At 39.6% G+C, this 24,882-nt stretch overlaps 2 protein-coding genes across 2 annotated transcripts; one reads left to right on the forward strand and one right to left on the reverse strand.

Annotated features, from left to right (window-relative positions):
- The first annotated feature begins 643 nt into the window (after nucleotides 1-643).
- On the forward strand, nucleotides 644-15,269 carry LOC137296979 (uncharacterized). The gene is made up of 4 exons (XM_067828912.1): nucleotides 644-725; nucleotides 12,020-12,088; nucleotides 13,299-13,550; nucleotides 14,985-15,269. The coding sequence occupies exons 2-4, from the start codon at nucleotides 12,046-12,048 to the stop codon at nucleotides 15,215-15,217; spliced, it is 528 nt and encodes a 175-aa protein (XP_067685013.1). The 5' UTR covers nucleotides 644-725; nucleotides 12,020-12,045; the 3' UTR covers nucleotides 15,218-15,269.
- A 2,662-nt stretch (nucleotides 15,270-17,931) lies between these two features.
- LOC137296968 (uncharacterized) lies at nucleotides 17,932-23,783 on the reverse strand. The gene is made up of 4 exons (XM_067828897.1): nucleotides 23,667-23,783; nucleotides 21,545-21,933; nucleotides 20,826-21,035; nucleotides 17,932-19,652 (listed from the first exon to the last, which is right to left on the reverse strand). Exons 2-4 carry the CDS (start codon nucleotides 21,900-21,902, stop codon nucleotides 19,408-19,410), a joined length of 813 nt encoding a protein of 270 aa, XP_067684998.1. The 5' UTR covers nucleotides 21,903-21,933; nucleotides 23,667-23,783; the 3' UTR covers nucleotides 17,932-19,407.
- Nucleotides 23,784-24,882: the final 1,099 nt, after the last annotated feature.

The following is a 24,882-nucleotide window of genomic DNA, read 5'->3' on the forward strand; positions in this document are numbered from 1 at the left end:
TTTTGGGTGTAAAAGGCACATTAGAGGTAATGGATAGACATCACAAACATTAAAAAGTAAGTAATTGTTGTCGGTTTGCTTGGGGTAGAAGGGTTTGTTGCATCTGATAGGGGCAAGGTTGGTGCACACGTGTCACCGGTAACATGCGGTGATGAGGACATCAGACGTCTTCACAAACTGTACTCGTGTGGGGAACTGAACACTGGTTTTCTGCATGATAGGAGAACACTTTAACCACAAGGCTATCCCACCGCTCCCTCTGCTAATAAGAGTGAGTTGGTACATGGGGATGAGGGTGGATGGAAGGAGGTTTGTGATGACAAGCACTGGTCAGCGTGAGGGACAGGGAATTGGTAGATGGGGGTGGGACGTGTTTGTTGTTGCCAGTATGAAGGGTGGAGTGGACTTCTGAGTCTTCAAACACAGCCTGATACTGAGTCTGGTCCTCAACCTGAGAAAGAGTGTTTCAAAACAACAGAAGAAAAGGAACCAAACAGTTGTTCAAACAGCTTCATCATGTTCAAGTACACCATGGTATTTGAAGGTGTTGACAATGTAACGAAATATTCTTACCGGCTGCTGAATCAATTTGTCCCTACGCTATTGGAGCCATTATCAGTTGTCATATCTGCAGGTAACACTTGGAGATATGACGAGTGTCACATCCTGTTGTTACATCATGTAGAACTCATCAAGCTGTCCATAACCGCAGCATCGGCGTTACGGTAAGTCCTCTTTGTGTAGTATCTGCATTTGGATGGCAAGGAAGTCAGCGATAGCTTCACGTTAGCTTAAAATGCTTTGTCGACAAAGAAGTCGGTATGACCGTTGCCTTAGCGTAGTCTTGAGATCATTTAAAGGCGAAGGAAACAGTTTTGTCACATCGTTGGCGCTGGATTGAGGTTATTTGATAGCGAAGTGAACAGTATGTTCGTTTTGATAGCACTAGATAAACATCATTTGATGATGAAGTAAACACTGTGTTCGTTTCGATAGCACTAGATTAAGATCATTTGATTCTGAAGTAAACAGTGTGATCGTATAGATAGCACTAGATTAAGATCAGTTGATTGCAAAGTAAACAGTATGATTAAGATCATTTGATTCTGAAGTAAACAGTCTGTTCGTTTCGATAGCACTGGATTAAGATCATTTGATGGCAAAGTAAAAGGTATGTTCATTTTGACAGCGGTAGATTAAGATCATTTGTTTGCGAAGTAAACAGTGTTTTCGGTTCGATAGCACTAGATTAAGATCATTTGATTCTGAAGTAAACAGTATGTTCGTTTCGAAAGCACTAGATTAAGATCATTTCATTCTGAAGTAAACAGTCTGTTCGTTTCGATAGCACTAGATTAAGATCATTCGATTCTGAAGTAAACGGCATGTTTGTTTCGATAGTACTAGATTAAGATCATTTGATTCTGAAGTAAACAGTGTGTTCGTTTCGATAGCACTAGATTAAGATCATTTGTTTGCGAAGGAAACAGTATGTTCGATTCGATAGCACTAGAATAAGATCATTTGATTCTGAAGTAAACAGTGTGTTTGTTTCGATGGCACTAGATTAAGATCATTTGATTCTGCAGTAAACAGTGTGTTCGTTTCGAAAGCACTAGATTAAGATCATTTGATTCTGAAGTAAACAGTATGTTCGTTTCGAAAGCACTAGATTAAGATCATTTCATGACGAAGTAAACAGTGTGTTCGTTTCGACAGCACTAGATTAAGATCATTTGATGACGAAGTAAACAGTGTGTTAGTTTCGATAGTACTAGATTAAGATCATTTGATTCTGCAGTAAACAGTGTGTTCGTTTCGATAGCACTAGATTAAGATCATTTGATTCTGAAGTAAACAGTATGTTCGTTCCGATAGCACTAGATTAAGATCATTTCATGACGAAGTAAACAGTGTGTTCGTTTCGAAAGCACTAGATTAAGATCATTTGTTTGCGAAGTAAACAGTGTGTTCGTTTCGATAGCACTAGATTAAGATCATTTGTTTGCGAAGTAAACAGTGTTTTCGTTTCGATAGCACTGGATTAAGATCATTTGATTCTAAAGTAAACAGTATGTTCGTTTCGATAGCACTAGATTAAGATCATTTGATGACGAAGTAAACAGTGTGTTAGTTTCGATAGTACTAGATTAAGATCATTTGATTCTGAAGTAAACAGTATGTTCGTTTCGAAAGAACTAGATAAAGATCATTAGTTTGCGAAGTAAACAGTGTGTTCGTTTCGAAAGCACTAGATTAAGATCATTTGTTTGCGAAGTAAACAGTGTTTTCGTTTCGATAGCACTCGATTAAGATCATTTCATTCTGAAGTAAACAGTATGTTCGTTTCGAAAACACTAGATTAAGATCATTTGATGACGAAGTGAACAGTGTGTTCGTTTCGATAGCACTAGATTAAGATCATTTGAGTCTGAAGTAAACAGTATGTTCGTTTTGATAGCACTAGATTAAGATCATTTGATTCTGAAGTAAACAATATGTTCGTTTCGAAAGCACTAGATTAAGATCATTTCATTCTGAAGTAAACAGTATGTTCGTTTCAATAGCACTAGATTAAGATCATTTGATTCTGAAGTAAACGGCATCTTTGTTTCGATAGCACTAGAATAAGATCATTTGATTCTGAAGTAAACAGTGTGTTCGTTTCGATAGCACTAGATTAAGATCATTTGTTTGCGAAGGAAACAGTCTGTTCGTTTCAACAGCACTAGACTAAGATCACTTGATTCTGAAGTAAACAGTGTGTTCGTTTCGATAGCACTAGATTAAGATCATTTCATGACGAAGTAAACAGTGTGTTCGTTTCGATAGCACTAGATTAACACCATTTGATTCTGAAGTAAACGGCATCTTTGTTTCGATAGTACTAGAATAAGATCATTTGATTCTGAAGTAAACAGTGTGTTCGTTTCGATAGCACTAGATTAAGATCATTTGTTTGCGAAGGAAACAGTCTGTTCGTTTCAACAGCACTAGACTAAGATCATTTGATTCTGAAGTAAACAGTGTGTTCGTTTCGATAGCACTAGATTAAGATCATTTGTTTGCGAAGGAAACAGTATGTTCGTTTCAACAGCACTAGACTAAGATCATTTGATTCTGAAGTAAACAGTGTGTTCGTTTCGATAGCACTAGATTAAGATCATTTGTTTGCGAAGGAAACAGTATGTTCGTTTCGATAGCACTAGATGAAGATCATTTGATTCTGAAGTAAACAGTGTGTTCGTTTCGATAGCACTAGATTAAGATCATTTGATTCTGAAGTAAACAGTATGTTCGTTTCGAAAGCACTCGATTAAGATCATTTCATGACGAAGTAAACAGTGTGTTCATTTCGATGGCACTGGATTAAGATCATTTGATTCTGAAGTAAACAGTATGTTCGTTTCGAAAGCACTAGATTAAGATCATTTGTTTGAGAAGTAAACAGTGTGTTCGTTTCGATAGCACTAGATTAAGATCATTTCATGACGAAGTAAACAGTGTGTTCGTTTCGATAGCACTAGATTAAAATCATTTGATGACGAAGTAAACAGTGTGTTAGTTTCGATAGTACTAGATTAAGATCATTTGATTCTGAAGTAAACAGTGTGTTCGTTTCGATAGCACTAGATTAAGATCATTTGATTCTGAAGTAAACAGTATGTTCGTTTCGAAAGCACTAGATTAAGACCATTTGATTCTGAAGTAAACAGTGTGTTCGTTTCAATAGCACTACATTAAGATCATTTGTTTGCGAAGTAAACAGTATGTTCGTTTCGATAGCACTAGATTAAGATTATTTGATTCTGAAGTAAACAGTATGTTGGCTTCGAAAGCACTAGATTAAGACCATTTGATTCTGAAGTAAACAGTATGTTCGTTTCAATAGCACTACATTAAGATCATTTGTTTGCGAAGTAAACAGTATGTTCGTTTCGATAGTACTAGATTAAGATCATTTGATTCTGAAGTAAACGACATGTTCGTTTCGATAGCACTAGATTAAGATCATTTGATTCTGAAGTAAACAGTGTGATCGTATAGATAGCACTAGATTAAGATCATTTGATTGCAAAGTAAACAGTATGTTCGTTTCGATAGCACTAGATTAAGATCATTTGATTCTGAAGTAAACAGTCTGTTCGTTTCGATAGCACTGGATTAAGATCATTTGATGGCAAAGTAAAAGGTATGTTCATTTTGACAGCGGTAGATTAAGATCATTTGTTTGCGAAGTAAACAGTGTTTTCGGTTCGATAGCACTAGATTAAGATCATTTGATTCTGAAGTAAACAGTATGTTCGTTTCGAAAGCACTAGATTAAGATCATTTCATTCTGAAGTAAACAGTCTGTTCGTTTCGATAGCACTAGATTAAGATCATTCGATTCTGAAGTAAACGGCATGTTTGTTTCGATAGTACTAGATTAAGATCATTTGATTCTGAAGTAAACAGTGTGTTCGTTTCGATAGCACTAGATTAAGATCATTTGATTCCGAAGTAAACAGTATGTTCATTTTGATAGCAGTACATTAAGATCATTTGTTTGCAAAGTAAACACCGTGTTCGTTTTGATAGCACTAGATAAGATCATTTGATGACGAAGTAAACAGTATGTTCGTTTCGAAAGCACTGGATTAACATCATTTGATTGCAAAGTAAACAGTATGTTAGTTTCGATTGCACTAGATTAAGATCATTTGTTTCTGAAGTAAACTGTATGTTCGTTTCGAAAGCACTGGATTAAGATCATTTGATTCTGAAGTAAACAGTATGTTCGTTTCGATGGCACTAGATTAAGATGATTTGAATCTTAAGTAAACAGTATGTTCGTTTCGATAGCACTAGATTAAGATCATTTGATGACGAAGTAAACAGTGTGTTCGTTTCGATAGCAGTAGATTAAGATCATTTGATTCTGAAGTGAACAGTATGTTCGTGTTCATAGCACTAGATTAAGATCATTTGATTCCGAAATAAACAGTGTGTTCGTTTTGATAGCACTAGATTAAGATCATTTGTTTGCGAAGTAAACAGTGTGTTCGTTTTGATAGCACTCGATTAAGATTATTTGATTCTGAAGTAAACAGTATGTTCGTTTCGATAGCACTAGATTAAGATCATTTGTTCAATCATTTTATCCGGAGGGTTAGGAAGAGAGGCAAAGAAATGGTTTAGTTTTGGGAGGACAAGGGATTTCAAAACAGTTATTCTGCCCAGTGGGGTTAGGTTTCGAGCTGACCATATTGACATGAGGGATTCGTAATGTCTTAACTTATCTTTGTAGTTCAAATCAATCATTTCTTTAATATCCAGGTCAAATTTTATCCCTAATAGTTCAAAGTTTCCTTGTTCCCAGTTTAAATTCCACTTCTGACAAAGTTTAATTCTTGAACGTTTCTTTGAGCCAATCCAAATTATTCTAGTTTTGTCGATGTTGACCTTTAATCCTGAAAAACGGGCAAAGAAAGTTAAGGCTTGGAGCACTGCGTGTAGACAACGTTCTGTTCCATCTAAGGTGCAGGTTGTATCGTCAGCAAACTGATTTAGCAGATATTCTACATTGCCTACATGGATTCCTTTTATTTCTGCTTTATTACGTATCATTGTTGCAAGAATTTCAACACAAAGTATAAAGAGATATGGTGATAATGGGTCACCTTGACGACAGCCCCTGTGTATTTCAAAGCTATCTGTCCCAAAACCGTTTACCAGGACACTCGATTTAATATTTTTATAGAAAACCTTTATCCATTGTTTTATTGCTTCCCCAAAATTAAAAAAGGTTAAAGCTTTTTCAATAAACGACCAATCAACAGTGTCGAAGGCCTTTTCGAAATCTATCAATAATAAAAGTCCGGGAATTTGATATGTATCAGTATACTCAATTAAGTCATATATCTGTCTGGTGATATCCCCTATGTATCTACCAGACATAAAGCCTTTTTGATCTTCGTTGATCAGTAAGTTCAACACAGGTTTTATTCGTTTAGAAATTGCCATGGAAACAACTTTATAAAATATTGATAACAATGATATTGGACGCCAATTTTTCATAAATTGTCTTGGTTTATTTCCCTTAGGTATACATGTGATAAGTCCCTGTTTTTGTGATACTGATAATTCTCCATTTTTATATCCATAATTCAAAGAACGAACCAAATATTTGCCTAAGTCACACCAAAAAAATTTAAGGAATTCTGCGGTGAAACCATCTGCACCAGGACTCTTGTTATTTTTAAGACATTTTAGGGAGGCAAGAATTTCATCGTTTGTAAGTATACCTTCCAATTTCGCCGCAGCATCACTACTTAACCTCGGAACAGAATAGCCTTTAAGCAGATTATCTAAATTTATGTCAGAGACATCATGTTTGCTGTACAGTTTTTGGTAGAACAGTTTTACTTCATTCTCAATGTCAGTTTGGGACTCAAGAATACGTCCGTTTGAGTCTTGTAATCTAGAAAAAGATTTATTAAGGAAATTTCTAGATTCCAGTCCCAAGAAAAAAGAGGATGGTTTTTCGCCTTGCTTACTCCAAGTCGCTTTCGATCTTAGAATTGAGCCTTGGTTTTAAATTGATATACTTCTTCAAGTTCCTGTTGAATAGCCTTTATTTCGGTGATTATTTCCTTTTTAACGGTTTCACTATTAGATTCATCAAGTTGTATTTCTTTTTCATTTAAATTATCAGAAAAATATTTTTCTCTCTTAATTCTTTCCTTTTTTTGGAAGGATGAGTATTTAATGGTTTCTCCTCTGATCATTAATAAGATAGTTTCGAAGAGAAGTTGGATTCTGTATCTACTTTATACTGAGCAACTGTTTCTGAAATAATATTTTTCACTTTCTTTACATAAATATGGTCTCTTAGTAGAGAGTTATTAAATTTCCAAAACCCTTTGCCGCGTTTTAGATCCGATAGTTTGAATGTCATTGATATCAACGAGTGGTCTGTTTTGAAGCCTGGTTCTATGTCTGATTGTATAATTGAGGTTAATATATTATGGGATACAAGAAAGTAATCTAAGCGCGCCTGTTTAAGTGGAGTGGGTTGTCGCCAAGTATATCGCCGGTCGTAGGGGTTCATTTCACGCCAGGCATCAACGAAATCTAAATCTTCTTTTAATTGTACAATTTGGTCTCTGGCCTTAGAGTTATTCATATGCTTATAATTGAATGTGTCAATAGAGAATTCTTGTACAGCGTTCCAATCTCCACATAAAATCACATGGTCACTTTGAAATCTTTCTATTTTTTGCTTAAGGGATATATAAAACTCTGCATCGTCATTGTTTGGACCATAGAGGTTAACAATAGCGAGTTTATAGCTATCTAAATTCATTTCAATTATAATCATATTACCATTTTCGTCTGTAGTTATCCCTTGCAACTCAAAGTCTAGCCATTTAGAGCATAAGATTGCTGCGCCACGAGAATTACTCCTAAAGGAACTAAAAAAGCAGTTTTTATTTCCCCATTCATCCCGTATTTTAATTTCCATATTTTCCGTGAAGTGTACATCATGTAGGCAATAAATGGATGCTTTTTTACGTTTTAGAAATGTAAACAATTGTTTACGCTTAAGTTTATCATTTATACCCCTACAGTTTTGTGATATAATTTTTAGTTTATCCGCCATTGTCAATAATATTCACATTAGACGTAGTGGATTGTAGCAAGGTACTAGTGATTACATAGTGGTATCTACAAAGGCATGTCAAAGGTATTGTTTCAGCACATCTTGCTATCAAAGGAGAGATTGTGATATTCAACATGGTAAAAATGGAAACAAGAATATATAAAACAACGAAAATATCAAAGATCAACCGGTCGGTTGTAACAGCCCGCAACCCACGGGTAGTACGAATAGTATCGGAAGGTGGAGCCCATCTGGTTTTTGAAAGGGAAAGTGGAGTCTAACATTTCATAACTGGGAAGATAATTTGGTGAAACAGTGTTAAAAACAATTACTATTGGTTGTAGCAATCCGCATCCCGTAAACCACGAGTATTAAAGCAGAGTAGTAGTAGTGGAACATATCAAAGGTTTTGTTGAGCACCTTTGGTTTATCAAAATGAGGTAGTGATGATCAGCATGAACAATACAAAACAAGATTGATATTACCTGCATCGTTGTGCAAGCAGTGCCCCGTGAACCGAAAAGAAGGCCATAATTGTCGCATGTTACAGATAGACATAATTCGGTAGAAACAAATACATAAACAGATTACTATTGTCTGGTTTTTGTATCAAGTCACAGCTCGTAAAACGCAGGTATTAAAGTATTTGTCCACTTACATGCATCGATACTCACTACGTGTGCTCCAATATATGTTCCATACAATCATAAAATCAGACAGAGGAGATACTAAACATTCAGAGCCAAGAAAAGCACGTCTCCTCAAGTAATCGCGCCACGTGTCCCTAGCTAGAGAAAACACGCTGCTGCTCTGAGCCCGAAAAGCACATAAGATCGAACACGATGACCGTGCAACTAGTTATTGAAATGTAATACAATACACAAGCATCTCGGTAAGAGCAATAGAAAGGCAAAATTAATATTGTCTGCTTGGTTGTGCAAGCAGTGCCTCGCGAACCAAAGAGGTCATAATGATCGGCATGTTATAGATTGAGACATAATTCGATGGTAAGATAAATACAAGAACAGATTACTTGTCTGGTTAGTTGTAGCACACAACTCGTAAAACACAGGTATTTTAGTACTTGTTCACTTACATGTATCGATACTCACTGCGTGTGTTCCAATATATGCTCCATACAATCGTAAAGTCAGACGGAGGAGACACAAGACATTCAGAGCCAAATGAAGCAAATAATCGCGCCACGTGTCCAAAGCTAGAGAAACACACTGTCGCTCAGAGCGCGAAAAGCACCTAAGATCGGACACGATGGTCGTGCAGCTGGTTATAGAAAGTTCACATTTATTATACACAGGCATGGCGTTAAGAACAATAGAAACACAAAATTAATACTGTCTGCTTGGTTGTGCAAGCAGTGCCTCGTGAACGGAAAAGGAGGTCATAATTTACGGCATGTTATAGATAGAGACATAATTCGGTAGAAACAAATACAAAAGCAGATTACTATTGTCTGGTTAGTTGTAGCACGCCACAACTCGTAAAACAGGTATTTAAGTAATTGTTTACTTACATGTATCGATACTCACTACGTGTGCTCCAATATATGTTCCATACAATCATAAAATCAGACAGAGGAGACACTAAACATTCAGAGCCAAGTAATCGCCCCACGTGTCCCAAGATAGAGAGACATATTGCCGCTCAGCGCGTGTGAAAAGCACGTGAGGTCGAACACGATAACCGTGCAACTTATTATATAAATGTAAGGATTTGCAAGGTAAATGTTTCCGATTTATATGGGGGAACAAACTCGATAAGGTGAAACGTGATCAATTAATATGTACTGTAAAAGATGGGGGTCTTGATGCACCAAATATTAAAGAAATAATGCAAGCTCAAAAAATTTCCATAATAAGACGATTTTATAATAACCACACCAAATGGTGTAATCTCTTTTATTGAAAATTTGCCTAAACTGGGATCTGCAACGATCTTCGAATATAATTGTCCAAATCTTAGAAACATTATCAATCCACTTGTAAGAAACAACTTCTACTGTGATGGGATCTACTGGTGGGATCTACTATCCGCAGATGGGGCAACAAATTCACAAAACATTACCTCTCATTTTATTTCGTACAATCAAAATATTTTTATCGATAAGAAAACTATATTTTACCGAAACTGGAATGCAAAAGGTGTAATATTTATAAACGATCTCCTGAATGACTCTGGAAATTTCTTTTCTCGAGATATCTTTGAAAATAAATACAATGTAAAAACAAATTTTCTAGAATATTCAGGTGTAATAAACTCAATTAAAACATTCCTCAAAAGAAGAAATATTAGCTTAGAAACAATTAGGAAAAAACAAAACCCTTTGCAACCATATATGTTAAACCTTTTGAATAGGCAAAAACAAGGCAGTCAATTATTTTACAGGGCCCTATTGGAATCAAAATCAATAAAAAATCAACATTGCGTAAAATGGAATAGAATTCTAGAGAAAAATATTGATACAAACTATTGGCAACAATACAACCATATCCCCTTCCGTTGTTCTGAAGATACCTCTCTGCAATGGTTTCAATACAAACTCTTGCATCATATTTTACCAACAAAAAATAGACTCTATAAGATGCAATATGTTGACAATAACCTGTGTAGCTATTGTTCGGCTTCTAAAGAGACAATAACACATTTATTTTACGACTGTAGCAAGGTTAGTCACATGTGGCGAAATCTTCAAAACTGGCTCAACAAAAACCTCGAGGCAAATTTAAAGTTCACTAAAAAACAAATTCTGCTTGGATTCGACCAGAAAAATAATGACCCAATCAACATAATTCTTATTCTTTTCAAAAAGATTATCTTCGACTGTAAAACATCCAAACAGATGCCAACTTTTCGGTTTTTACAACTGGAACTTAAAACATATTATGAACTAACAAAATATTCAGCTGCGATATGTTCAAAAATTGATCACTTTTATAAATTTTAAGATCATTTGTTTGCAAAGTAAACAGTATGTTCATTTTGATAGCAGTAGATTAAGATCATTTGTTTGCAAAGTAAACACTGTGTTCGTTTTGATAGCACTGGATTAAGATCATTTGATTCTGAAGTAAACAGTATGTTCGTTTCGATGGCACTACATTAAGATCATTTGATTCTTAAGTAAACAGTGTGTTCGTTTCGATAGCACTAGATTAAGATCATTTGATTCCGAAGTAAACAGTGTGTTCGTTTTGATAGCACTAGATTAAGATCATTTGATTCTGAAGTAAACAGTATGTTCGTTTCGATAGCACTAGATTATGATCATTTGAGTCTGAAGTAAACAGTGTGTTCGTTTTGATAGCACTAGATTAAGATCATTTGATTCTGAAGTAAACAGTGTGTTCGTTTAGATAGCACTAGATTAAGATCATTTGATTCCGAAGTAAACAGTATGTTCGTTTCGATGGCACTACATTAAGATCATTTGATTCCGAAGTAAACAGTATGTTCGTTTCGATGGCACTACATTAAGATCATTTGATTCTTAAGTAAACAGTATGTTCGTTTCGATAGCACTAGATTAAGATCATTTGATTCCGAAGTAAACAGTGTGTTCGTTTTGATAGCACTAGATTAAGATCATTTGATTCTGAAGTAAACAGTATGTTCGTTTCGATAGCACTAGATTATGATCATTTGAGTCTGAAGTAAACAGTGTGTTCGTTTTGATAGCACTAGATTAAGATCATTTGATTCTGAAGTAAACAGTGTGTTCGTTTAGATAGCACTAGATTAAGATCATTCGATTCTGAAGTAAACAGTATGTTCGTTTAGATAGCACTGGATTACGATCATTTGATAGCAAAGGAGTTGATATTATCGTTATGTCAGTATTTGCATTGTTTCGTATGATAAAGACACGTGGCTTGACATATTTACCCACACTGTATTACTTTTGCTTGAATAATGCGATAACTAACTCTCATAACATTGTTTCGGCCGAAATCCGTATACCGCTTTTGTTAAAGTTCATGTTGACTTTATAGTGAATATTGGTCTTACAACTGTGTTCTAAGGGCCATGTTGTCTGAATTTCGAAATAGACTTATATTGATTGTTAAGGTTAAGGTTGTTGCACAGGGCCGAAGTTGACAAGACTAAACTGATTAACCGGTTGATTCCATGATAAATCGATTGACTGACTGCGTGATTGGCTGATTTGCTGGCTGACTGGCTGACTGACTGACTGACTGACTGACTGATTAACTGAAAAACAAAACACAGAAACATGTCATCTGTTTTACAATTGATACGAGCTGGAAGTGTTTTAAAACTGAACACTTGTTACAGAGCGTAACCAATAATCTCTAAACACTATTATCTCTACTGATTATAACTGATTGATATTTTCAGGCTACACTCGAACATAAAAGATCACGATGCTTCGTGTCTTCATTGTGATGGTGATTACCATGGTAATGTGTAAGTTGGAAATTATCACTTCTTTCTTTAAAATGGGCGGTAGGGCAGCCAAGTGGTTAAAGCCTTCGCTCGTCACACAGAAGGCCCGGGTTCGATTCCCGAAACGGGTACAATGTGTGAAGCCCATTTCTGGCGTCCCCCGCCATGATATTGCCGTGAGAAGTGGGTGAGCTTGGTTTATGTTCGAACATAAAGGACTGAAAGGGTGATTGACGATGTGATTGGGGAGTGAGGAGCTGAGGCACTGGTGGGCCTTGATAATTTATGTTGAGAAGAGGGAAGATGGTGAGGGCTGCGCTGCTAAGCGTTTATTGTTTTATGGCGAGAGGGGAGCTGTGATGACGAGAGAGTGCAGTGATGAAGAGAGGGTGTAGTGATGGCGCGTGTGATGCGGTGATGGCAAGAGAGGTGCGGTGAGGGCGAGAGATGTACGGTGATGTCGAGCGTTGCAGTGAGTGCAAGTGGGGTGCGGTGATGGCGACAGGGGCGTAGTCAGTACAAGAGGGGTGTAGTGATGGCGAGAGGGGTGCAGTGAGTGAGAGAGGTTTCGATGATGGCGACTGGGATGTAGACTAGTGAGTGTAAGAGGGACTGAGTGATGGTGATGGGGCTGCGGTGATGGCGAGTGGGATGTGATGGCGAGAGGGGAGGTGTGATGGCAAGAGGGTGCAGTGACGGCGGGAGGGGTACGGTGACATCTAAGAGGGTGCGGAGATGGTGAGAGGGGTGCGGTGATTGTGACAGGAGTGCACTGATGACGGGAGGTGTACGATAAAGGGGAGAGAGTGGCTGTGATATCGAGGGGAGTGCAGTGATGTGTAGAGGGGTGCAGTCATTGTGACGGTTGCTCTGGTGACGAGAGGTGTACGATGAGGAGGAGAGGAGTGCGGTGATATCGAGAGGAGTGCAGTGATGTCTAGAGGGGTGCAGTGATGGTAAGAGGGGTGCAGTGATGGTGAGAGGGAAGCTGTGATGTGAGAAGGATGCTGTGAGGGTGAGTGAGGTGCAGTGAGAGCGGGAGGACTGCGGTGATGTCGAAAGGGGCGCAGTGATTGTGAGAGGGGTGCAGTGATGGCGGGAGGGGAGCGAGAAGGGTGTTGTGAGGTTGAGTGGGGTTCGGTGATGGCTAGAGGTATGAGGTGGTAAGAGGTCCAGGATGGAAAGACTTCAGTGTCTTCGCTCACAAACTCCCACTTTCCACTTACTCCAGCATCAGCTGTAATCACACCAACAAGCGACATGAACCCCATTTGCAGCACGACGACGGAGACGCTGATACCCCACCCCACTGATTGCGCCCAGTACTACAACTGCAGCGCCCCCGCCAAGACATTCTACAGCTACCTTAGAGAAAAGAACCTACAGGAATGTCCCTACCCACAACTGTACAACACTGACACTCGGAGATGTGAGCACTACAGCATGGTCAAGTGTGGCAACAAATTTGAGCCCCTTGGTGTATGTAAGTAGCCTGTTCTCATTTATTCTTCTTGGTAGAAAGCAAGCGAATGAGCTAAGTCCATGCATCAGTTGAAAAAAGTGACACAGGCATGACAGAATAACACGCGCAACAGGCGACTAAGTGGATCGGGTGGTCAGGCTTGGTTGATCACTGGGTTATCTGGTCCAGACGTGAGTATTTACAGCCCGTCACCTTATAACTGGAATATTGCGGCGTAAACTAAAATCACTCACTCACTCACTAAAGACGAACCCCTATTTTGGGAAGTGACGTATTCCTTGACATAACCATATAGAATGTTTTGAGTGGGGCGTTGAACAACAAACAAAATAGCGAGTGGGTGAGTGAGTTCAGTTTAACGCCGCGCTCAAAATATTCCAGCTATATAGCAGCAGTCTGTTCATAACCGAGTCTGGACCAGACAATCCAGTGAACAACAGCATGAGCATTGATCTGCGCAAATGGGAACCGATGACATGTGTCAACCAAGTCAGCGAGCCTGACCACCCGATCGCGTTAGTCACCTCTTACTACAAGTATTGTCGTCTTTTGTGGCAAGCATGGGTTGCTGAAGATCTATTCTACCCCGGACCTTCACGGGTCACAAACGAAATAGAACACACAGGTTTTAAATAGTTAGTGCCAATGCTGACTGATTTACTGACTGTGTTTTTTTCAAGATTCGGGCTACTAGACCCACACATAATACATTCTTGACGGAGCCTTACAGTCACAATACAGGAGAAAAACCTCCATGTACTTTAATATCAGCAACAATTACTTACATTCACCAAAAGGTATCTTATATAGCTCCATATTTAACTTAAGGTCTAGTAAATATTACAATAATTTAAGGGCATTGTTACGCTATAAAACACAAAGCATAACTTACCCATTGAAACAGCGTCTGGTGCAATATTGAAGAAAACGTGACAGAATACATGTACTTTGTAATGGCAACGCCATTGAGGGTGGATTGATTGATTGATTGATTGATTGATTGATTGATTAATTGATTTATCTTCACCTTACAAATGCAAGAGTTAAGCATTTTAATGCCATATTTTTACATCAGACCAAATTTTCATTACATGTATGCACTATTCAATAACGAGAAGAAAACTCTATTCTGTAATGTTATTACACGGGTTTTAAGAATCCTCGGTAAAAGTACTCCATCTAAATACTTCATATGTATGTGTGTGTGTGTGTTTGTGTGTGTTTGTGTGTGTTTGTGTGTGTGTGTGTGTGTGTGTGTGTGTGTGTGTGTGTGTGTGTGTGTGTGTGTGTGTGTGTGTGTGTGTGACGCAGTCGTAGATCCAGGGTACTAGTGGGGAACGTGTACCCTGGGGATGATCGAGGATGTGTACAGTCCTACTCTCTCAAACCAAGTACAGACACGTGTTTGCATGTAGCTGCTATGTCTGTTTCTAGGCGAGTACAAGAACATATGTTACGGAGGAAGATACTGTTGGGCACCTTGTCACGTCTACAACCCTTCCTGTAGAAACCTCTCCGACGGTCTCAACGTCTACGAATATCGTATCAAATCCACCTACTTCGTTGTGTGCGTCAATCAGAGACTGGTCTATAAGGGCCAGTGCCCCGATCTTGGAAAGGGGAGACAACGCTTTGACCCAACATTACGTGCCTGTCGTTATTTTTAAGAGCTCGATGGTTTTACATTACCCTCCTATAGGTCAATAAAGAGTTTGTCAACGACACATGCTTATGTTTCCATGATCGGCATCCAAGTGCGCCTCTCTGCTAACTTAAACCACTGGACAGTTGAAGACACATTTTGATCATGAACATTTTGTGAAACGAAAAATCAGACCTAGACCCACTAGATAAACTTATACTTTGTTTGATATTCAAGTTTGGATGATGGCACTTCGGTAGTGAGTGGGTTGGGTTACTTTTTAAGCCGAACTCAGGAATATTCCAGCCCTATAGCGCCGGTCTGTAAATAATCTAGTCTGGACGAGACGATCCTGTGATTAACAACATGTGCATCGATCTGCGCAACTGGGAACCGATGACATATGTCAACCAATGCAGCTAGCCCGAGCACCCGATCCTCGTAGTCCCCTCTTACGACAAGCAGAGTTATGGCAAGTTTGGGTTGCTGAAGATTTATTCTACCCCGGATCTTCACGGCTCGACACTTCTATGAAACACTTTCAAAGTTCTGTCGTAATATGAATGTCATACTTCGTCAGACTTAACCTCAACACTTTTTGCTGAGTCATAATATTCCAAGTTGCACTGCGTGCGTGCGTGCGTGCGTGCGTGCGTGCGTGCGTGCGTGCGTGCGTGCGTGCGTGCGTGCGTGCGTGCGTGCGTGCGTGCGTGCGTGCGTGCGTGCGTGCCAGTGGTACCCTAGCATTGTCCCAAAGTCGCACTTTGGTTAATTTAATACCTGTGAGAACTAAAGAGGGACACTGTGACAATAGCCTTTAATCGAAGCCAACATTAGCCAACGATCCTTGCTTGTTTTTTGTGGTGCTGTGGTATTGAAAAGCAAGAATCTGTTCCTTAAAAAAGCAAAGCAGTAATCTATATCCCACTCACTCAACGGTGGCATTCGATTTTAAATAAACGAGATCTGTCCATCGGACGTCGCCCTGGCTGAACACGGCGACAGACGGGACCCAGTGGCCACTTCAACCATATAAGGGCGTGACATCTCTGGGGTTTGGGTTGGGTTGTGGTTTAGGAGGTTTCTACTTTGGTGACGCCTTAACAGAACGGTGCTTACAGACGGTGGGAAATATTCAAATAATAACGTTATGACAACGTAAATACGTAAGCATCAGTAAACTTCAGCTTGTGATGAGGGGAAAATGACGCATCAAAGCGGCATGGCACAACGTTGTGATAACGTATTATTCCCAACGGGTTCACACTCACACTCACATCCACCCCCTCCCCGACGACATGCCTCACCCCTCCTTCCACAAAAACAGAAAATCAAGTCAAGACACTATACTTAAGAGATCGGCAAAATCTCAAATTCTTTATTACCTAGGTTCCGGGTTTACTTCTTGAATAATGATATAATAATTTTTAAGTGAAAATATACTTCCTCAAATTTCAGATCTCAAGTGAAAACTTAATCCCTCAAAGTTCTAAAATGATAATTCAAACTCTCCAAGGTTCTAACGCTACCAGGGCGGTGAAGTAGCCTAGTGGTTAGAGCGTTCACTAGTCACGCCAAAGACCTGGGTTCGATTCCCAACGTGGATACTATGTGTAAAGTTAATTTTACAATATTTGAAAAATTGCTAAATGCAGCGTAAAACTAGACTCATTCATTCACGTTAAGGCTTCCACCATTCAGACACCCAATCAACAACTTTGGTATTTCATTATCCAATACACAAGATTAGACATGTGTGTGACTCCAGAGCGCCAACCGACAACCAGAGAACCATTTCCTACACCACAACACTCGTCAAGTCTCAAACATTGTCAATGACATGAAACACAATGACATGTAACCATGACCTCTGACTTTGGCTAAACGAAATCGAGGCTTGGTATGCTTGGCTGTGGCTCACCAAAGGTACTGACGTAAACAAACATGGCACAACGTCTAATTTCCTACCAATACTAGAATCATCGCGTTCAGAACGTTTAGTCGAACATTAGGGGTCTTATTTCAGGGTGTTTTTTTCAGATTCATTTGTAGGCGCTAATCATAAAGATAGCGTTAAGATAACAATATGATTCCTTGTATGTATAGCAGATCAAGTAGCATTGTTCCATCTTCGGTTTGCCACGTTCAGATGAGGCGTATGTGTCTATGACGTATACTCGTTCTGGGTCTACGGGACCTAGATTTTCGATAGATATAGTTGTACGTGCCATACATTAACATTAACTTAAGAATATCTTTGCGATAGGAGAGCTTCGAAAACCTACGCCCTGGGTCTTGATTTTCGAAGCTCTCTTAGCACTAAGATAGTCATAAGTGCAATACATCAACATTAACATACGATTATTTTAGCGCTAAGAAGGCTTCGAAAATCTAGGCCCAGGTTGTTACGCAAGAGACTACCCGAGGTGTGTCTGTAGTGATTGAAACAGTTTCTACATTTCTTCAACGTATTTTGGCAGTCGACTCGGTCTTACCTGTTTTACAAGTTCTTCTGTGAAAGCTTCCGATCGACGCTAAACTACTTCAGGGAAGAGTCGTGCCAGCACGGCAAGATAATCGTCAGGTTCTAGATCATTCGTAACCCACTCGTGTTATTCCGGGACGTTGAGGTTACGGAAAGGGGCGAGTTGTGGCGAATGGGGCTAGTTGGCAATCACATAAAACAAATATAATAACACACAAGGTTATACAATTACAGAAGTTATAAGACAAAAACTCTTTTGGCTCTTTTGATATTTTATTAGTTTCAAAGCTGTGTCCCTAAATAAGTTCATTTCAGCGACTAGATATAATATTGAGGATTTATTGAAACAACAGGACTAGTGCTAAAAGCGACATGTTCAACGGCACCAAATACAGTTAAACTCGATGGTAGCAGATTTTCAATTGAGCCAAACATTGTAGATTACACATTTTCAACTAAACCAAACATAGTTAATCTCTCTTTCAACTGAACCAACAGTTTAGTTTCAACTGAACCAACAGTTAATCACGCAGTTTGTCACCGAATACACAACATGTGTCTCCTTTCCTTTTTACTAAGGTTAACCTTAACTCCCATTCTTTAACACTGCACTACGGGACCTTAATGACTTACGATGTTTAGTGTTTAGTGTGAAATGAGACCCTGAACTGGTCATAATGAACTACTTTGTTGCTATTCTTTGTTTGGCCCGACGCTACCCATGAAGATCCCGGATTTATCTTCAACGACCTAACAGGCGGCTAAAAGGTTCGGGAGGTGATGCTCGCTGGAATGATTGGCACATTCGATCGATGCTCATGCTGTTGACCACTGAATTGTCTGGTCCGGACTCGATTATTTACAGACCGCTGTCATACAGGTGGAATACTGCTGCGTTACACAACACACAAACAAACAAACTGTTTACAGGCAAGACAATTTCATGTCAATGTCTAAATGCTTGGTAATGCATATGCATGTTATGTCACGTGCGCTGTTACGTTAGACATCCATGCAGATGTGACACAAATACAAAGTAGTGTTGTCGCCGAAGTCGTTACCAGGAAGGTAAACGATGCACATTGCACTAACACCAACCACACCTGAATCTTGCGTTGATTAAAAATTAATAGGAAATTTTCTCTTCCCTATTTGCTCCCTAATTTGAAACTGGCCGACTGTATCTGTTTGTAACACACACTGCTTTGCCAAAGGGGAGCGATAAACCACTCCTCATTTCCATACTACGACACCGCCAGCTATCGTGCTTAACCTTCAGACGTTTTTACACGCGGCTTAACCACATGGGCTTACAGAGATTGTGTGTTTATGTTTATTACCAATATATTCATACCGCCATGCTATGTTGGGGAAGTACATTTAGATTGGGATGGAGGAGCGCTCGTTTCAAACACGTAAATTACGTGTGTGATATTTTTCAAAATAACAATGGTGGAATGCCTGATTCCCTCCCTTGGCCTATCAATACGTATCCTAAATTTAGTGTTTTCAGGCAAAATATTCCCAAATTAACCGCAACAATATTTGGTATTATTTACTATATTGCAAAATAAAGTGTGTTATTGTCAAGACTAAACAAACTACATGTCTGATCTAAGCATATCGTTAAATACTTCTGAGATTCAGTTCTTATCTTCGTATCGTTACATCACGTTTGTATATCTCAATACATTCACACCCGGATTTCAATTCCACTGCCACGATGTCTGTTAATGATAACACGTCGTTGAACCGAACGATATGCACCGTGAACAAAAAGGGGAGAAAAACATTCCATCTGGACATTTCAAAACATTCAAAGTTCTTCCCTTCTCACACTTCAGGTACCACGGGTAGTTGGTTCGTGTTGGCAGGGCGTGGTCCCCGTCCGGTTTACCAACACAAGATGGCCGGAGCTCCGAACAGGGCAGGCAGTGTGGATCTGTGCATGTGATGTTGAGAGCTTGATAGTCGCCTGTTGGTTGAAAGAATATTAATTTTGAGCTCATTATATTATTATCTTAGTGCTTGCAACTCATTTCAGGTTATGTCACAACTAGCTAACTTTGACCGATATACAGATCTGTAAACTTGTAGACTACAACGCTTTGGTTCCAGTTTCTCACCACGTTCTTCATGGGAATCACCATCAGGCGCGTAGCAAGGCGTTACAGACTATGCTTGTACGTGGTTATGTTAGCCTACAAAGATACCCACATGTTTGAAAGAACGTTGTAAGTACGAGGGCTGGTCAAAAAGTTCTAGGCCTACATAACTTCTAGACTGGTGGCACTAACTAATCTTATAAGTGTTGTTGGACAGTGTTCTTCATTTCTAGTTATTATACTCCAATAGATCACCTAGTCCTTGAAGCATATTGGGGTCTACATGCGAGTACACTGTGAGAGATGTTGAGGACTGGAGTTCTGATTTTACATGACAATGCTTCGTCTTACACCTTTCGATTGGCAAAGTCTGCAGTACATCAATGTGACTTCAAAGAACATCCTCATCCCCTATATTCGCTGACCTGGCCCCAAGCGACTTTCACCTATTCCCAAAACTGAAGGAACGTCTCCGTGGAAACCGTTATGCCGGTAGTGACGAACTCAAATCTGCTGTACTCATATCTATACCCCAGTGTACTTCAAGGAGTAGTTGATGAGGAACACTGTTCAACAACACTTATAAGATTAGTTGGTATCACTGGTCATCTAGTGATCTAGGCCTAGAACTTTTTGACCAGCTCTTGTATGATGGGACGTTTCATTCACTATCAAAATACATTCACTATCAAAATATTAATGCGTTCGTTCTTTATCTGTATATCCTCTTATTAATGTAAATATCCTTTTAGAAACGAAAAATATATTCATCTACCCGAACGACCTGCTAGAACTTGCCTCAAATACCCGAAGTTTCTTAGCTACATGTATTATGCTGTTGTACCCCAAAATACGGTCACATTTCTGATGTCTTCCGCCAGGATATTGCAGGAGTATTGCTAAAAGCGGCGTAAAACCCCACTCACTCACTCACTCGAACAACCTCGAACAAACCGCAACTAATCACCAGGAGTCCCACACGTCACTGTTATCAGTCTTCTCATGTTTTAGGGTATACAGTAGTTGAAATAGAATTAACTTACATGGGGCTTTTGGTATGGGTCTGCCATCGCAATACTTCTCAGCAGACCGGAAGTCCTCACAGTGACCGGATATGACGTTGAAAAGGTCCGGATATGTGCATTCCCGTGCCACAGTCTCAGCACCCTCGCTGCAGTCATAATACAAAGCGCAGCTCTGGGTGGAGGGGTAGCGCCCTTTCGCGGTCAGGCGACAAAACTCATTCCAGCGAACTGCCAAAGAAATTGTAGATTAAAGAAGGTTTGCATTCTCATAATAATTCCATAACTGGGACTGTAATGTTTTTAAATGGGACTTGTTCACCAGATGCTCGGACTTTCCACTGTGAAATGTTAAAAAAAACCTTAGGTCTGTGTATGCTTGAGAGCAAATTCATTTGAAATTTCACCTGTTAACGCGGTACTTTGTACTGCCGTCATGTTTGATATGAGAAATATGAAATTATTTACACGTTTTTGGGTGCTTTTCAACTCCAGTGCAATACCTGCGAGCCATATAAGCTAATTAAGTTAATCAAATGCAAAAATAATGTAAAGCTGCTCCCAAGAAAAACATCTTGTATGGTTATATCAAGGAGCATATACTGTATTAAAGTACAGTTTCGTCTTATAACCAACGTATATATTTGTATACACGTTATGTAAAAAGAATATACTGTTTTTAACACGGCAGCCATATCTATTCATATCTATATCTTTCATGGATAATGCATATGCCCTACCTTTCTCCTGTCGTTTACACTCGGCGCGGTCCATCACACAGATGGGTTCCTGCAAACCGGTGACAGTTCTGGCATCCAACGGGCACCTGCTCCAGTAAGCTGAATCTCCAACACACCGGACATACCCAGTACAGGCCCAGGGGAGGAGAAACATGACACCGTCCTTACCCCTACACAGGTAGTTCAGCTCGGGGAAGGGGAGGCCTGGTCCCCCGGGGTAAACGTGGGGTTGGCTGGCCGGCGGATCCACGTATTTCGTGAGGGGATACATGTACTTGACAGCGTCTGTGGTCATCAGCAGAACGCTGAGGGCAAGGAGATGGAAGGTGGTTAATCCTAGACTTTCGGTGGCGGTCATCTTGATCGGCTTCTCGCTTAAGATGGTGTTTCTAGTGACAAGAATAGAACATAAGAGTACGTGAGTGAGTTAGGTTTTACGCCGCTTTTAGCAATATTAAAGCAGAGGGACACTGGAAAAGGGCTTCACACAGTGTACCAGTGTGAGGAATCGATCCCAGATCATCGGCATAGGATTGACGCAAACCCGTGTCCATGTTCATGTATTCCTAGATTGAGTGAATGAGTGAGACTGGCTTTGAACAGTGTTCCAGTTATATCAAGGCGTCTGGTTAAAGAGGGAGGAAAGCCTGAAATGAGTGAGTGAGTTTTAAGACAAGCATGGGTTGCAGAAGACCCTTTCTACCTGGGACCTTCACGGGTAGCCCGAAGTATTGCAAGTATCAGATAAATACTTTGATCAAGTCCAGGGGCAGTGGACATACTGAGAATAATAAGAAGGTCAGCTGGAATTCAAACCCGTGATTAATGGTTTCTGGCGTGACCAGTGGAATGAATGAATATTGATTTACGCTGCATCAACAAATTTCGTTATTCAGGAATGCCATTCCTGAAGGAAATCCTCATTTCTCCTTACAGGACTACGCAATTCATCCAAACCCAACACTGTAACTCCTGAATACATCACCATCGAATCACCATTTTGTTTTTGTTCCATTTTTCATTCAACTTGAGAAAATAATTTTAGTTTTGCCCGTCAGTTTACCTGGACACACGAATGACCACATTTTACTGCTCAATTCGCCATTAGCGGGACCAGAGTGTGAAAGAATTTTATATGGCCTGCACAAATCATGGATCGAATGGGCTGTTACCCACCAAAAATACCAACCGACAAGGCGTAACAGTCTACCTGAAGAGAAATCTTACTGTTTGCCTGCTATATATCGATGCATTATTTTTATGCATATTTATAGTATGCGTACAAACAAACATTTACGTATTTTCTGTATTCTGGACCACGAGGCCTTTATATGAAATAAACTCTCTCTGCGTGTATGTTCAGTTAATCGTGACACTACTAAGGGGGAGTAACTCTTTACATTCACCGATGGCCTTTTCGTTAATGACACATCAACACAAACTGAAACATGCCAGGGACGGTGGTGACAGTGTTTGCAATGCTTTAATTTACCAGTTGGCCATCAGGGCCTGCGGCCGCCTGCAGGCTTTAAAATCTACAGGCCCTGAATGAAATCCGCAGGCTCATTTTCTTAAAGTCAAACCAATAAAATAAATTAGACTACCGTCTACACGGTTTCCCACAAAATCAATTACCGAAGATACGTTTTATTTGGTATTGACGTTTCTATAAGCAAAGCTATGAAATACCAGGAAGTGAAACTGTAAGTAATCTTAACATGAGGGATGATGAATGATTCCCAAACGTTAATAAAGGGGAAAAAACAAGGGGAAAATTCCAGTTGTCAAAAATGTTTCTGACATACCGAAGGCCACAAGGGCCTGCAGATATTCCTAACTGCCTACCCGATGCAATAACAACCGGCGCTGGGCCTCCGGGCCGGTGATTATTTCGAACACTGGGAGGTGGTAGCCAAGTGGCTAAAGCGTTCGTTCGTCACACTGAAGAGCCGGTTCGATTCCATACCAAGGTACAACGTGTTAAGCCCTTTCTGGTGTTCCCCGCCGCGATATTGGTGGAATATTGTTGAAAGCTACATAAAAATATACTCACTCAAATGTGCCACGTGGAAATCACAAACTCAACACTTAATCAATGCTTAAAAAGTATAGCAATACTTACACGGAGCAGTGGAACACGCTGTCACGTTACGTGTTGTGGTGTAGACTATTCCTTATATACCTGGCCGTGATTCACTCACGAATGTTGTAATCACTGGACCGTGAGTAAACAGGCACTGACGTAGAACCAGCTCAGATTACTCAAACACAGAGATGACAGCTTACGTATGCATGTTTTATGTATGTCATTCCATGTAAACATGTAAGGGCGTGTTTAGTATATGTTGCCGGTTATTCCTGAGTGTGTTTGTTACTGTCTCTTGTAAGTGACATGTTGTTTGTGTTGTCACTTGCCGTCGTTTTAAAACTATCACAGATGGGAAAATAAACTTAAAGAACCAATAAACTCAATTTTTGGTACTCTTTTACCACTGCCTATGAAAGACGGCTGGTTAGTTGTCCCCCCAAAAAAAAACAACAACTTGTGGTTAATTAATACCAAGCGCTTAAAAGTTACTAAAAAGCCATCTGCTTATCTCTCGCCTACAAACGAAACCACAGACAGGTTACGTAACTCTGTCGCCAGAGCCTGCAGTGACGTCATAGAAGGAACGATTTTCAGTTAGTTGTATAGAAAATGTGTAGGAAACTCGTCATTTTGCTGATTTCTCGACGTCACCAAAGACATGCCTAATTGTTGTGTTGCCGTCAGTTGCTCCTTGGGGTCGGTTGATGGTGTCACTAGGCACTGATTTCCACCGGACCCCGTAGTTTGTGCTTAAATTGTTTGTTTCTGTGTGCGATGTGAGCGTTGTGGAAGCCGGTGGTATAATCTAAATCGGATGGTTCGCCCCCTTATACGCTTCCAGGATAGAAAATGGAGTTCAAGTTTCATTGAGTTTATAAAATCAAGACTGCTCACTACACGTTGCTGACGTTACCACTAATTATACCTGTTATAAATTCATTAACTGAGCATCAAGTGAATGATGATAAAAAATAGTGGATTGTCAGAACATATAGCTTTCATTTTTCACAACAGCTGCAAACGAAATCGTTTACCCCCTGAAATGTAGATGATTTCTGCATAGACCCTCATAGCTATACCTACTATTATTACGTCACGGAGACGCGTCGTACTGATTGGTTGAAATTTCTTAGCAACTTAGCAACTTCTTGAGTTTATTTTCATGATGTTTCGGGGCTTATAGAACAGATCTGTTCAGTTCAGCTCAACCTGATGAGGGGGCTAGGATAAGTCCCGAAACGTCGTGAAA

The sequence above is a fragment of the Haliotis asinina genome, chromosome 9 (genome assembly GCF_037392515.1).
Source record: "Haliotis asinina isolate JCU_RB_2024 chromosome 9, JCU_Hal_asi_v2, whole genome shotgun sequence".
In the NCBI taxonomy this organism is placed as follows: domain Eukaryota; kingdom Metazoa; phylum Mollusca; class Gastropoda; order Lepetellida; family Haliotidae; genus Haliotis; species Haliotis asinina.